The sequence below is a fragment of the Zeus faber genome (genome assembly GCF_960531495.2).
Source record: "Zeus faber genome assembly, chromosome: 12".
NCBI lineage: Eukaryota > Metazoa > Chordata > Actinopteri > Zeiformes > Zeidae > Zeus > Zeus faber.
In genome coordinates this window covers 21,205,376-21,218,356 of record NC_137196.1, presented here as the reverse complement: position 1 = coordinate 21,218,356, position 12,981 = coordinate 21,205,376, and the positions used below count along the sequence as shown (strand labels likewise).

The 12,981-nt window shown below is 43.8% G+C and overlaps 2 protein-coding genes across 3 annotated transcripts; both read left to right on the top strand.

The window, feature by feature from the left end:
* The first annotated feature begins 1,742 nt into the window (after positions 1-1,742).
* Positions 1,743-6,126, top strand: LOC307238438 (volume-regulated anion channel subunit LRRC8D-like). Of its 2 annotated transcripts, none has more exons than XM_080011415.1 (2): positions 1,743-1,822; positions 3,474-6,126. In XM_080011415.1, exon 2 carries the CDS (start codon positions 3,476-3,478, stop codon positions 6,014-6,016), a length of 2,541 nt encoding a protein of 846 aa, XP_079867541.1. In that variant the 5' UTR covers positions 1,743-1,822; positions 3,474-3,475; the 3' UTR covers positions 6,017-6,126. The 2 variants fall into 2 exon arrangements, with proteins under 2 accessions (XP_079867541.1, XP_079867540.1); XM_080011414.1 differs by having other exon boundaries at positions 1,744-1,929.
* Positions 6,127-7,909: 1,783 nt separating this feature from the next.
* LOC307238434 (transcription factor BTF3 homolog 4-like) lies at positions 7,910-12,409 on the top strand. Its single transcript, XM_080011407.1, has 6 exons — positions 7,910-8,004; positions 8,575-8,636; positions 9,029-9,142; positions 10,667-10,868; positions 11,434-11,484; positions 11,987-12,409. The coding sequence occupies exons 2-6, from the start codon at positions 8,583-8,585 to the stop codon at positions 12,031-12,033; spliced, it is 468 nt and encodes a 155-aa protein (XP_079867533.1). The 5' UTR covers positions 7,910-8,004; positions 8,575-8,582; the 3' UTR covers positions 12,034-12,409.
* The last annotated feature ends 572 nt before the right edge of the window (positions 12,410-12,981 follow it).

The following is a 12,981-nucleotide window of genomic DNA, read 5'->3' as shown; positions in this document are numbered from 1 at the left end:
GATTGATTTTAAATATATAAAAAGGTCAGATTTTTTTTGTGATAATTATACATTCATTTTAAAAGCTTCACTTTTTTTTCCCCTTGAACTTGGGTCGGTCGCGATCATATTGTGGCCCAAACAGCGCTAAACTGCATTCTCACTTGTTTTATATCAAAAACAAGCAGGCGGTGAAGCTATTGAAAGTAATGTGTAATTAACACAGAATTAACTTAACTAAAAAAAAAATATATATAATAATAACTTAGATCAACAATGAAAAAAGTGCCAGAACCTGATCAGTGCTGAATATACAACGTGAAGCAATTAGATGGGTGTAAGCAGGGTAACAGCCTGAATGGGCATTCTAATAATCCTTATCATATAATTATCGTTCTTTTTTTTGTATTCTGAAAGCATTAGGAAAATCCTGTGTGCATTAATTAAGCATTGTAAATAGAAAATGTGTTTTGCAGGCTGGATTCAATGAGAGGACAAAACACACGCACACGCACGCACGCACGCACGCACACACGCGCACACACACACACACACACACACACACACACACACACACACACACACACACACACAATGTGAGTGATTTCACTGTTGCTATGGATACTGTAGCATTATGATGTCATAGCAGTGTAGATGTTCTGGCGCTCACTTGTAGCATTTGCTGTTCATGCGCCTTTCACGCACAGTTTGTTTGGAGGACACAATGCTCGACAGGGAAACTTGTCGGAACTTGGGATCTTCTGAAAGCAGGTTAACACGTTTCCCACAACTTATTATGGATACTTAGAGGAAACAGAGTTTTTTTTAAATTATATATATATTTTTTACCAAATCTAGGCCAGTGGTCTCAAACTCAAATTATCTGGGGCTTTGGGGGCCTGGGGGCCACTGGCCAGGTTTTCTTCTCCTTCTCCTCCTCCTGCTTGGAACATCGAGGGGAAAACAAACATTAACGATATACAGCCATCTCATTATATTTTGTTTAACTTTAATGCTTGCTCCCTGACACATAGGAGTGCTTCTCAGAAAGACGAGCCATGGTTGCTTTGAGCGCATTGTAAGTGGACACTGAGTGTGACCAATCTGTACAGGGATTGTCGAATCCTCTCTGTTTTGGTGAAATATGATAAACAATTAACCTAAAGATAAACAATCAACCAGTAAACCAGCAAAAATAGACATTTAATAAGCTTTGTTATATTCTATGTTTTACTCTTCTGAAAACGTTATGTGGGGAACGCTGAATTCTGATTGGCCGATATCGGCAAGTTGCAGTCAGTTATTTCTGAATAATGACTGACTGTTTCTTAATAATGACCGTTGTCACAGGCAACCGCTTCATATATGACGTTTCATTGTCAGCTACGTTTTTTTCATAATTTTTTCATGTTTTATTTTTCATTCCAAACTATTTCAAATCAACTTTCCGTGTCGGTTTATTCTTCTGTCCGGGGTGTTATTATTTTGTGATAACGACCGGCTGAGTGGCAACACCGACGTGAAACCGACTTTGCTCCGCGGTCCCGCTCCAGAGTGCCGGGACCCTGACGGAGAGCCTGCTGGACGGCAGATAAGCGGAGCCGGGCCCCGGCTCAGACGTTCCTCCGCCAATCGGGGCGCGGAGGTCCGCCCCGGGCTCCATGTTGTCCCGCCCTCCTCCCCCCGCGCCACACCGCCACAGCCCGGGCTTAGCTGCGCACATCCTCCCAAGTTACGGGCTAGCGGGACGCCGCGTCTCGGGTATGGGGGGTCCGGGGGAGCACGTCTCCCGCCGTCGCGTCGCCGGGAGCAAACGCTGATCGTTTTGCGGTGACGGCTAATGGTAAGTAGCAACAAGGAGGAAAAGAAAAACAGCGACAACAATGAGTTGCGTTTGAAGAGCGGAGTGGAAGGGGATCGGCGAGCGCTCGGATAACGTCGCGCCCGACAGTAAGTCGCCGCTTCCAGTCTATTCACACCGGGTTGCGCTCCGGGTGCGAACGCGCTTTCCTTAACTTCGTGGGGGGGGGGGTTCCTTTTTTTTTTTTTGTTTGTTTGTTTAGTTTTTTGTTTTTTTTTTCCCCTTCGCGACCGAGAAAGGTCACTGACCCAGGTGAGGATGTTGCTCACCGAAAAATGTTGAATATGTGACCCTCGGCACCCCGCATCGCCGGGGCTCGGTTCCCCCCACGTTCCGAGTCACCTGACTCCGTCTCGAGCGCGCAAAGAAGTGGCCCCGTCCGAGGGATGTCCGGCGCCGAACCTGCAGCACGGTTATTACCGCGACGTTACACAAAATTACTTACTTACTTTCTTTCTTTCTTTTTTTTTTTCTCTTCGCAAGATCCATGTGCAAACCATTAGTTTAAACCGGATCCGTGTTGTCTGCGGCATAAAGAAGAAACTGAGACCGCCATTTGCGACTATTCTTAAATGTGCTCTGATGTGCTCCATTATAGTACTGTGAGTACTAAGTATCCAGCCCCTAGAATTTTACACTTTATACTGTTTTAGGTGAACGTTCAAAATTGATTTAAGTCTATTTTTGCTTTTCTACATCTATATGTATATTTATGAAAAATAATCAATCAATATTGGTAGGTGTATATATATCTATCTATATATATATATATATATATATATATATATATATATATATATATATATATGATTTAACTACCTTCACTCTATACTTTAAATAAAAAAGAACATCCGCAATTTGGGATAAATAAAATATCTGTCGATTTATCTTTATCAGGCAATGCAAGAAAATGTAAATGCAAATTAGCTTCTACAACGATCAGTTCGTGAAACAAGTCTTGAAAGACGTCATAGATACTGACATTTTCACGCGGAGAGTTTTGGCGTGTAGACCCGGCTCCCTTCACCTGGCGACATTACAGGTGTGGAGGCCCAGCTACTTTAGTGCTTATAGTGGCCCGTCCAACTGGAAACGGCGAGACTGTGACACCTGGTGTTGCCTGACAGCGTTTTCAGATCAGCATTCCACATGTGGGAGAGGTACCCTCACCCCAGCTTACTGTCCAAACAGATTTACCCTTAGCAACAATGACTCTGGCCCCTTAACCACTGAACAGGATCAGCAGGGGACTAGTACATTAGTCAAGGATACATAAACACAAATCCGTAAAAAAAAAAAAAGCAGTCTTTAGTCACCTTTTCCTTGCAATTTTTTTTTGCCTTCTCACAATTCGATATGGAAAATGGTTCATTTCAAAATTCCCTTTTCTTGCCTTTGGCCTATTGCCACATCTAAGACCCATTTGTGTTGAATGTTATCATAGGATTGTCCTTTCAGGGGTTATGTAACATGATTCATAAGAAAATAACAACCTTCTATTGTTCATCACCCGCAGAATAGTGTTGGTGGTTTCAAGGCACTGGAGATGGTTATTTCTTCTTGACTTTGCCCTCACCTGGAGCGTGCAAAACCTCATCTCATGCTAGACTGACTGTATCTCGTTTCATTTCAGCAATGTTCACGCTCACCGAAGTTGCGTCCCTGAACGACATCCAGCCAACGTACCGCATCTTGAAGCCATGGTGGGACGTTTTCATGGACTACCTGGGCCTGGTCATGCTCATGTTGGCCATCTTTGCCATGACCATGCAGATCACCAAGGACCAGGTGGCGTGCCTGCCCTTTCTGGAGGAAGCGGAAGATTCCACGGGGGCAAGGCCTCACTCTTTTACCACACAAGGTCCAACGGAGGGGGCCTCCTCTGTCGTCTCCGCGGCGGCAGTGGAAGCTGCCGCTGCAATAATCCCCAATGACTCACCGGATCGAGCATCCCACGGGTTCCACGTTACACATGAACAGACTGTTGCCATGCAGGACGATAAATACAGTCGACAACCTCGACCCACAGGGATCAGCACCAACCTGGATTATCAGCAGTATATATTTGTCAACCAAATGTGCTACCACGTTGCCTTACCCTGGTATTCAAAGTACTTCCCATACCTGACCCTTATCCACACCCTGGTGCTCATGGTCAGTAGTAATTTCTGGTTCAAGTACCCCAAAACGAGCTCAAAGATTGAACACTTTGTCTCTATTCTGGGCAGATGTTTTGAGTCGCCATGGACCACAAAGGCTCTGTCAGAGACGGCCTGCGAGGAGTCGGAGGAGAACAAGCACAGGTTGATCGGAACCAATTCGGTTCCCAAACAGCAGTCGGCCGCCGGCAAGGAGGACGTCACCGAGACAAATCTGTCCACGCCCATGCTGGGAAACAGCGGCGTGAAGTTTTCGGCGGACAAGCTGATCGAGGTGCCGAGCACTTTGACCATCCTGGACAAAAAAGACGGCGAGCAGGCCAAAGCTCTGTTCGAGAAGGTGAGAAAATTCCGAGCACACGTGGAGGACAGCGATTTCATATACAAACTCTACGTGGCTCAGACCGTCGTCAAAACGGTCAAGTTCATTTTGATTTTGTCCTACACGTCGACCTTTATAGCGGCCATCGATTTTCAGCACACCTGCGAGCCCAACGTAAAATATCTGACAGGGTACACGCGCTTTTCCTGCACGCACAACATGGCGTTCATGCTGAGAAAGCTTCTCCTGAGCTACATGGCTCTGATTTTGATCTACGGGATGGTGTGCATGTACTCCCTGTATTGGCTGTTCCGGGGACCCCTGAAGGAGTACTCGTTCGAGAAGGTCAGGGAAGAGAGCAGCTTCAGCGACATTCCCGACGTGAAGAACGATTTTGCGTTCCTCTTGCACATGGTGGACCAGTACGACCAACTGTACTCCAAGCGCTTCGGCGTCTTCCTGTCGGAGGTCAGCGAGAACAAGCTGAGGCAGATCAGCCTCAACCACGAGTGGACGTTCGAGAAGCTCCGGCAGTTGGTGAGCCGCAATGCGCAGGACCAGCAGGAGCTCCAGCTCTACATGCTCTCCGGCCTCCCGAACGCGGTGTTCGACCTCACGGACCTGGAGGTCCTGAAGCTGGAGCTGATTCCCGAGGCCCGCTTCTCGGCGAAGGTCTCCCAAATGACCAGCCTGAGGGAGCTGCATCTTTGCCACTGCCCGGCCAAGGTGGAGCAGACCGCCTTCGCGTTCCTCCGTGACCACCTTCACTGCCTCCACGTCAAGTTCACGGACGTCGCCGAGATCCCGCCGTGGGTGTACTTGCTCAGATCACTGCGGGAGCTGAACCTGGTCGGAAACTTGAGCTCGGAAAACAACAAAATGATCGGTCTGGATTCCATGCGGGACTTGAGACATCTCAAGACTTTATATCTGAAGAGTAACCTCACGAAAATGCCCACAAATATCACTGACCTCTCGCTACACCTCAAGAAAATTGTGGTGCACAATGATGGTACAAAACTACTGGTGCTCAATAGTCTAAAAAAGATGGCAAACCTGGCCGAACTCGAGCTGCACAGCTGTGAGCTGGAGCGGATTCCGCATTCCGTCTTCAGCTTGACCAACCTACAGGAACTCGACCTAAAGTACAACCGCATTCAAACCATAGCGGAGATCATCAGCTTTCAGCACCTCAAGAGGCTGACTTGCCTTAAGTTGTGGCACAACAGGATCAGCACCATTCCGGCCAGCATCGGCCAGGTGAAGACTCTGGAGTCACTTTTCCTCTCGCACAACCTGCTGGGGGCCCTGCCCCCGGCTCTGTTCACGCTGTCCAAACTCCGGCACCTGGACGTCAGCCACAATTCCATCACGGTGCTCCCGCCCAACATCGGCGGCCTCCACAACCTCCAGCACCTGGCGATCAATTCCAACAAGTTGGAGGCGCTGCCCAAAAACCTTTTCAAGTGCACCAAGCTCAAGGTGCTCTGCCTGGGAAACAATGAGCTCACGGATCTGCCGGAGGACGTGGGCCAGCTCGTCCATCTCTCTCAGCTGGAGCTGAAGGGCAACTGTTTGGATCGCCTGCCTGCCCAGCTGAGCAACTGTCATCCCCTGAACTGCCTGGTGGTCGAGGACCACCTCTTTGACACCCTGCCCGGGGAAATGAAAAAGCGTATTGGTCAAGACGCCTAATGTGTCCTTTTTATGACGAGTGGCTCGTAGCACAAGGCTGCAATCGACTGGCACGCAGACAGGCCGGCAGCTTTCAAAAGTTTATTGATAGCCGATAAGATGGTCCGACTGAGCGTTCCCCTTTACTTTAGCGCAAATGTCTTTATTACCATAGACATCGAAGAATTAACCTGTGTTGTTAATGATTGTAATACTCATGTCTTAGTAGCATAAGTGGATAGTGTAGAGAACTTGCACTTCAAAATGTGACAGGAATGTTGCCGACGTGTCTGAATCAAAGCAGTTTTTCAGCTTTGGCGTTCTGCGTTTCATAGCTTTTGTGTTGACAAAAAAACCCTTTATGTGCTGATTATGATATTCCATATACCAAAAACGTTTGCTCTAATTGACACGTAGATGTAACATAACGTATTGTCCTAGGTACTCAGGTATAATTGTAACCATGGGGAACAGTCTTTTGCCTTAATTGCTGCTATGTTCTTTTCACAGTGAGGGCTGTCGAAACAAAGACATTTTTATGTTCTTTCCATGAATATATCCACACTATGTCCATAGGGCATTTTATAGTATAAACTATAACCAACACAAAAAGAGGGCACAATATGTTTCTTTTTTTTTTCTTTTTTTTTTATCTCGTTTAAACAGAAGTATCTTAATAGTCCTGCATTTGTTGCAGCTTCCGGAGTGATTTGAATGTGGCTAATAATTGATCAGTTGCTTGATGGACTCAGCCGAGGTGCAGTCGGAAACGCGGCTCCGTCGTAAAAGTCACGCGGCAGGTACGGACCAAGCTGGACTTCTACCCTTTCTGGGCAAAGAGTATGTTGACCAAGGCCGGGAAGGGTTGGAATTCATTCGCACCTTAACATCCCAATGTTTATTCATAGTTCAGTAAGAAAAAAATATTTGCAGTAACGGCAACACGGGCCACCCCCTTAACCTGTCCTCTTTTATGAAATAATCTGTGGTACGGAAAATAAAAGGGACACAGCTGTTTATTTTTTAATTTTTAATTTTTTTTTTACTTCAGAATTTTAATTTTTTTTTTTCCTGGATTATTCAAACTATCTGTTCGGTGTACATTTCAGAACGCTGTTATGAAATAAACATGGTTTGCCTTTATTTCGCCTGATATAGTTCTGTATCATGTGAACCGTCCTCCGCAGTCGTCCATGACCACATGGTTTAAAGATCACACTTTCATGGCACCAACGAAAGTATTTTAGATTCATGTTTCGCAGTCATTTAATTACCACCGCGTTGCCAAAAGTATGCGTATCCCATCTCAGCTTTCCCCTCATCACAGCAGGAATAGCGATAAAACCGCCGCAGTATAACTGGGCACTCACATGAGGTAAGGTCAGATGTGGTTTATCAGGGGAATGACATGCTCTATTTGAGTTATTACACAGTGAGAATATAAACAAAACTAAATAGAGTTCATAGATGGAATGACGCAAATCGTGACCCTGGACAGCATATTTGAAAGTACGCCCAACAAGGAAATGTCAAGTGAGATAACAGAAAAAAACGGAAGCCTCCAACACAAATGCATTGACAGTTAAAACACGCAATATTACTTTATTTATGATTATTATAGGCCGCTCTGGGATACTCGATTCTGAGTGGTCAACATCGGCGCACCGAGGCCAATTGTCTCTGAATAATGTCTGTGAATTGAAAAAAGAGAAAAGCCAAAACCTTCCTCGTTATGTGCCAGGGATACTAGTTATTACACCAACAACCCGACAAGAGAGGAGAGCAGAGAAGAAAGCAGATGAATGATGAGTTTTGAGAAGGGTGTCACGCTTGCGCCGGCCTCCGGCTCGGTAGGTGGCGCCAAAGCACGAAAAAAACCCAACCCCATTTCCCCCAACGGAACAGGACAGAACAGAAGAAGAAGCGGAAGAAGAAGGTGGAGGAGGAGGAGGAGGAACACTTCACGCCACCACGAGTGAACCGCCCGGATCCGGAGGTTCAAACTAACGGTGAGAACATGAGCGAAACGCGACTAGACATTTGGTTTTATATTTGAATCACTTTTGTCATTCGCTGTTTATTTGCCGTCCGACCCAACTCGCAATTAGCTTGACTTTGCGGTTAGCTGTTATCTGCCCAGTCTGGCGCTAACGGTAGCCGTTTAGCTAGCTGCCTCCTGCCGTGGTGCACATCTGTCAACCTATATATCGCGTTGTATTGTAATACATTACGGGACCTTTCATATTTAAATTGTGCTTCATATTTCGGATTATATACGACCTGTTTTCAGTCTGGCGTCGTGTTTGACACGGATGACATGTACTGTATCGAGGAATAATCAATATATATTTATTTGTTTTAAGTCCTCCGATTGTCTATGTCAAATCTGAGCGTTTTGTGTTTTTATATTTGTATATTTTCTCTTGGACACTCTCACGGTAATAAAATAAGAACCAGCCCTTAAACTTATTTTTTCAGCGGTTAATTTATCTGGGAAAACAGGGGCGATTTTATTTTGTCAGTTAATTCAAGTAATATATATATTATATCTTTTTTTTTTAATGTGTGTATATATACAGTTATCGCCATGAACCAAGAGAAGCTTGCCAAACTTCAGGCACAAGTCCGAATAGGCGGAAAGGTATTGTACAACTCCTGGTTTATTTCTACATTCATATTACTGAACACCCTAACCACTTCGCTCCAAACATTATATTTCCTTCCAATTTGTGATTGTATTAGTGTATGTGTCACCGTTCCGACCATGTAGGTGGTTTGAGTTATGTCTTTGTTAAAACAGAATCCCAATGTCACACAGCATCTGCCAGGTTATTTCCCCTGGCCTCAGCATTCCCTTTATGCCTAGAAGCACTGACCCAGTGGTCTGGTCCGCTTTTACTCTGAGCTCTTCCCTCTGCTGCTCACTAGATGGCCCCACTTACTGGCAGTTGGTTTATTGCTGATACTTCTCAATTTGGTTCCACCAATTCTCTTTAATCCTGCTTCATAGTGTGTCACGTGTTCTGTCCCCAGGGAACAGCTCGTAGGAAGAAAAAGGTTGTTCACAAAACGGCAACAGCTGATGACAAAAAACTCCAAAGTTCGCTGAAGAAGCTGGTGGTGAACAATATTGCAGGCATAGAAGAGGTAAGGCAAAGCAGTTCCAGGTCAACCAACTCAAAACAACACCCATGAAAATAAACTATGATATTAAAAACAAGGAAATTATAGTTTTGGCCCATTTATTTGGTGTGATTCCCAATCCAGATCTATGTATATAAAGCCTTTGAGACATGCTTTTAATAATCTGACCTCTGTATAGATAATTGATTGATTCACAGATTTATAGCATTTGGTTGTAATTTGTGTAATTTATTAATGTACAAAACATACAATTAACAGGTAACAACTACGTGTGTGTGTGTGTGTGTGTCGGGGGGGGGGTTGTTTCTATTTTCATATTGTCCAATCGCTACTCAAGATCACCGATCGGCTATCCGGTCACCACGGGGCTGTGGGAAGGGGTGGGGGGAGGGATGTTTCTCTCCCTCCACCTAAGTCTACTCATCATATCACAGCATTATGTTCCATTTAACATTATCTTATCTTTGATATCATAATCCAAATCATATCCATAATGTTAACTACTCTTATGGAGCGCAGTGCCTACCGGTACTTCTCACAAGCTGCTGATCTCCGTTCCGCCCTTTCAAGTGGACATATTGTAAAATATATCATATGTTATTGAATCTGCCCCACTCGCGTATGCAGAAAAATCGATAGAGTATGCAGTTAGTTTTCAGATAACGTTACAGAGATCAAATGTATTTTTCACTTGCGTGATCGGACAATTGCATGAGGCATTCCACTGGTCCGAACACAGAGTTTACTTGCTCCGAGCAAGCGTTAATGAGCCCTGAACATGATGTGCTGTGTGTCTGCAGCTCAACACCCAATGACTCATTTGCTTTGTATTTGCTTTGCATATGTACTCAGGCTGCAGGAAAGAGATTCAAATTTGAATTCAAAATAAATAAATAAACCTTTTGGAATGCTGAAATTGCCATTCGGTTTTGTATTTATTTTTATAAATAAATAGTTGATTATAACTGTTTTGGCCAACGTTAGTGAATCAATTCACATGTTATGAGCAATAAAGTTTAATATAAGTTCATTTAGCTCCACACTAAACACATTAGAGGGAAATATTCCCGGTAGCGGTGTGCGAAGTCCGTGAAAAAAATGGTTTGTGCGCTGCACAAGCCATTTTCCACCTCCTGTGACGTTTCACTGTGTGTACAAGGGAGTGTGCCATTCACCAGAATGTCAAATTCCACAGTTGTGGCTCATGAAAGTGGGAGATAAACCCGACCATCACAGATGGAATGTCCTCTAGTGTAGAAGTTCCCAACCACCAGCTCACGGGCATTTGCCTCCGGACCGTGAGAATACAGGCGGGACTTTTTCGGGGGCGAGCTGCTCCGTGGATTGGAGCAGCAGCAGGAAACATTCTATATTTAATACATCAAGAGTTCTTATTTGCCTTCTTTAGAGGAAAGATTGCTCTGATCTGAGCTGTGGAACCCTGCGTCGAATGTTAAGAGTGTTCCGTCTTGCATTGAATTTGAGAGTTCTCTTAAAAGGTGATCTTGACCGTATGTATACTCCCAGGTGAACATGATGAAGGACGACGGCACAGTGATCCACTTCAACAACCCGAAGGTGCAGGCGTCTTTGTCTGCTAACACCTTCGCCATTACGGGCCATGCCGAGACCAAGCAGCTCACGGAGATGCTTCCTGGGATCCTCAGCCAGCTGGGAGCAGACAGCCTCACCAGCCTGCGCAAACTGGCCGAGCAGTTCCCCCGGCAATGTGGGTCATATTTCATTTGAATGTCCTGAAAGACTTTAGAATATAGGCAACAGGAACGCAAATTGGTTGATGAAAAGCTGCCTCCGAAGCCAAACTTGTGTTGGCAAGTTTGATAGAAAAGCTGTTTAAATTTTACTGAGGGGAATTCATCCTCAGGAGCTCAATGTTTATCACTAAAATGCTCTGAAGAACATGAAATTACTAAATTCCAACATGCTCTGGATAGAAGATGTTGTCTGTATATGTTCATTCAGCATTATAGCGCTTATTACCCCTCTGTTGGTCGTTGCATTTGCTCTTCCATGTTGGAAATGTAACTGTTGGCAGTTTCTTGAAGGCACAAAGGTTGAAATGCAGTGATGTCTCTGCAGTTGCAGGGACCATGTAGCAATGCACCAATAGCCTGGTCGGCACATTTTGTTGTTGTTAAAATCAATTCCTATAAGACTCTATAACATAGTCATTGAGCTGTTTTCAACAACTGGAAACACTAGTGCTGACCATGTTTTAATGACGTTTCAGACAAAAATGTGTTTTATTTGAATCTTCTTTTATTACATTTCAGCAATGGAGACAAAGGCAATCGAGGAGGAGGACGAAGAAGACGACGTACCAGGTACAGATTGATTGTTACTTCCGTAAAACAGTTTCAAATTTCTGTCACTCCATTGCCAGTTCAAATGGTCAATGATAAAATGTAAGCTGGTTAATTTCCAACCTATACACATAAATGGTAGCACTAGCAGAACGGGAAATAACTGAATCTGAATGACATGTTTTTTTGGGTGACAGTATATAGTCATGTTGCAAATTGCCAGAATTAAATGTAACTTTGGTTTCAAGACACATCCATCATTAAATATTAACATTAAATGTTTTTACTGTTTACGGCAAGGGAAGTTTGATCCTCCTGTAGCAGCCTTCAAAATAAGATCCACAGTGACGAATTAGTTACAAATGGACAAACCGACCCTTGAAATCATAGACAAACAAATCTATTGTTTCATGACGCTGAAACGCTCGGGGTACTTTTCGTTTGATTAGTGATTGGCAATAAGTAAAAAGTGTCACGTTTGTGGTCTGGTACAAGCAAATAATTCTGCACTTTTGTCTTGCAGATCTTGTGGAGAACTTTGACGAGGCTTCAAAGAATGAAGCAAACTAATGAATGAACTTCCTACGACTTTTTTCTTTTCCTCTGTTGGACTCACAAATTTGTTTTGTGGGGAAGCTGTTGTAAGAGGACTGTTTTGCCTCATCTTTATAGACATCGGTCACATCACTTTCTCTACTCGTAACGCAAAAACATGCGGATGAAGTGTGATCTATTTTTTTTTTTTTTTTTAAGTAGGTGGAGATATTCGGGGCCTGTTGAAAGACTTAACGCCTGTGCTGTTCTCAACATGGAAAAAGGACCCACTTGCCCTAGAAAAGTTTTTTTTTTTTTTTTCTTCTAAGGGATTCAATATTGCTCTCCCAACTTGTGTGTATTTAAGATATTGTGTTTATTAAAAATACAAATAAAAGTGGTTCATACATTTTCTCATAGAACAGTGTCTGATTATTACAGGTCTGGGGTAAAAGGAAAAATACGACAAATTGCAGTTTCCGCTCAGGATTTGGGTGGTTTTCTCCAATGCAACTGAATCTGACTAGTTGTGTAATAGCAGTAGCAGTAGTAGCAGTAGTAGTAGTAGTAGTAGTAATAATAGTAAATGTAAATTATTTATGCCGCAATGCTGTTACTTTCAAGGACAAACCATGTATGACAATTACTCAAAATTATTAAAAGTCGTCAAATATTGCTCATGTTAATCATCAGTATTTAAAACATTGGGTTTTATTTAAAAAATATACGTGGTGCAGGTTTTTTCTCATAGAACAATCCAAGTTAAAATATACAATCTAGAGTGGGAAGAAAATGTCACCTGTGCCTACTGCTGTCTTCATAAATAAATGCTATTAACACACATATAGTAACTTATTTTTCAGTGACATTCTTTCATTGAACACTTTATTAAATTCACTTCCTGCACGTGCCTCTCTTGCGGACCCCGCCACCCACGATGGAAACAGCGGACGGAAGCACAAATATGTTGATCTGCATTTTTCA

Coding starts and splice junctions, on each gene's coding strand:
- LOC307238438 (XM_080011415.1), top strand. CDS start 3,476: ATGTTCACGCTCACCGAAGTTGCGTCCCTGAACGACATCCAGCCAACG.
- LOC307238434 (XM_080011407.1), top strand. CDS start 8,583: ATGAACCAAGAGAAGCTTGCCAAACTTCAGGCACAAGTCCGAATAGGC. Junction 10,869..11,433: donor CGAGCAGTTCCCCCGGCAAT/GTGGGTCATATT, acceptor ATTACATTTCAG/CAATGGAGACAAAGGCAATC. Junction 11,485..11,986: donor CGAAGAAGACGACGTACCAG/GTACAGATTGAT, acceptor TTTGTCTTGCAG/ATCTTGTGGAGAACTTTGAC.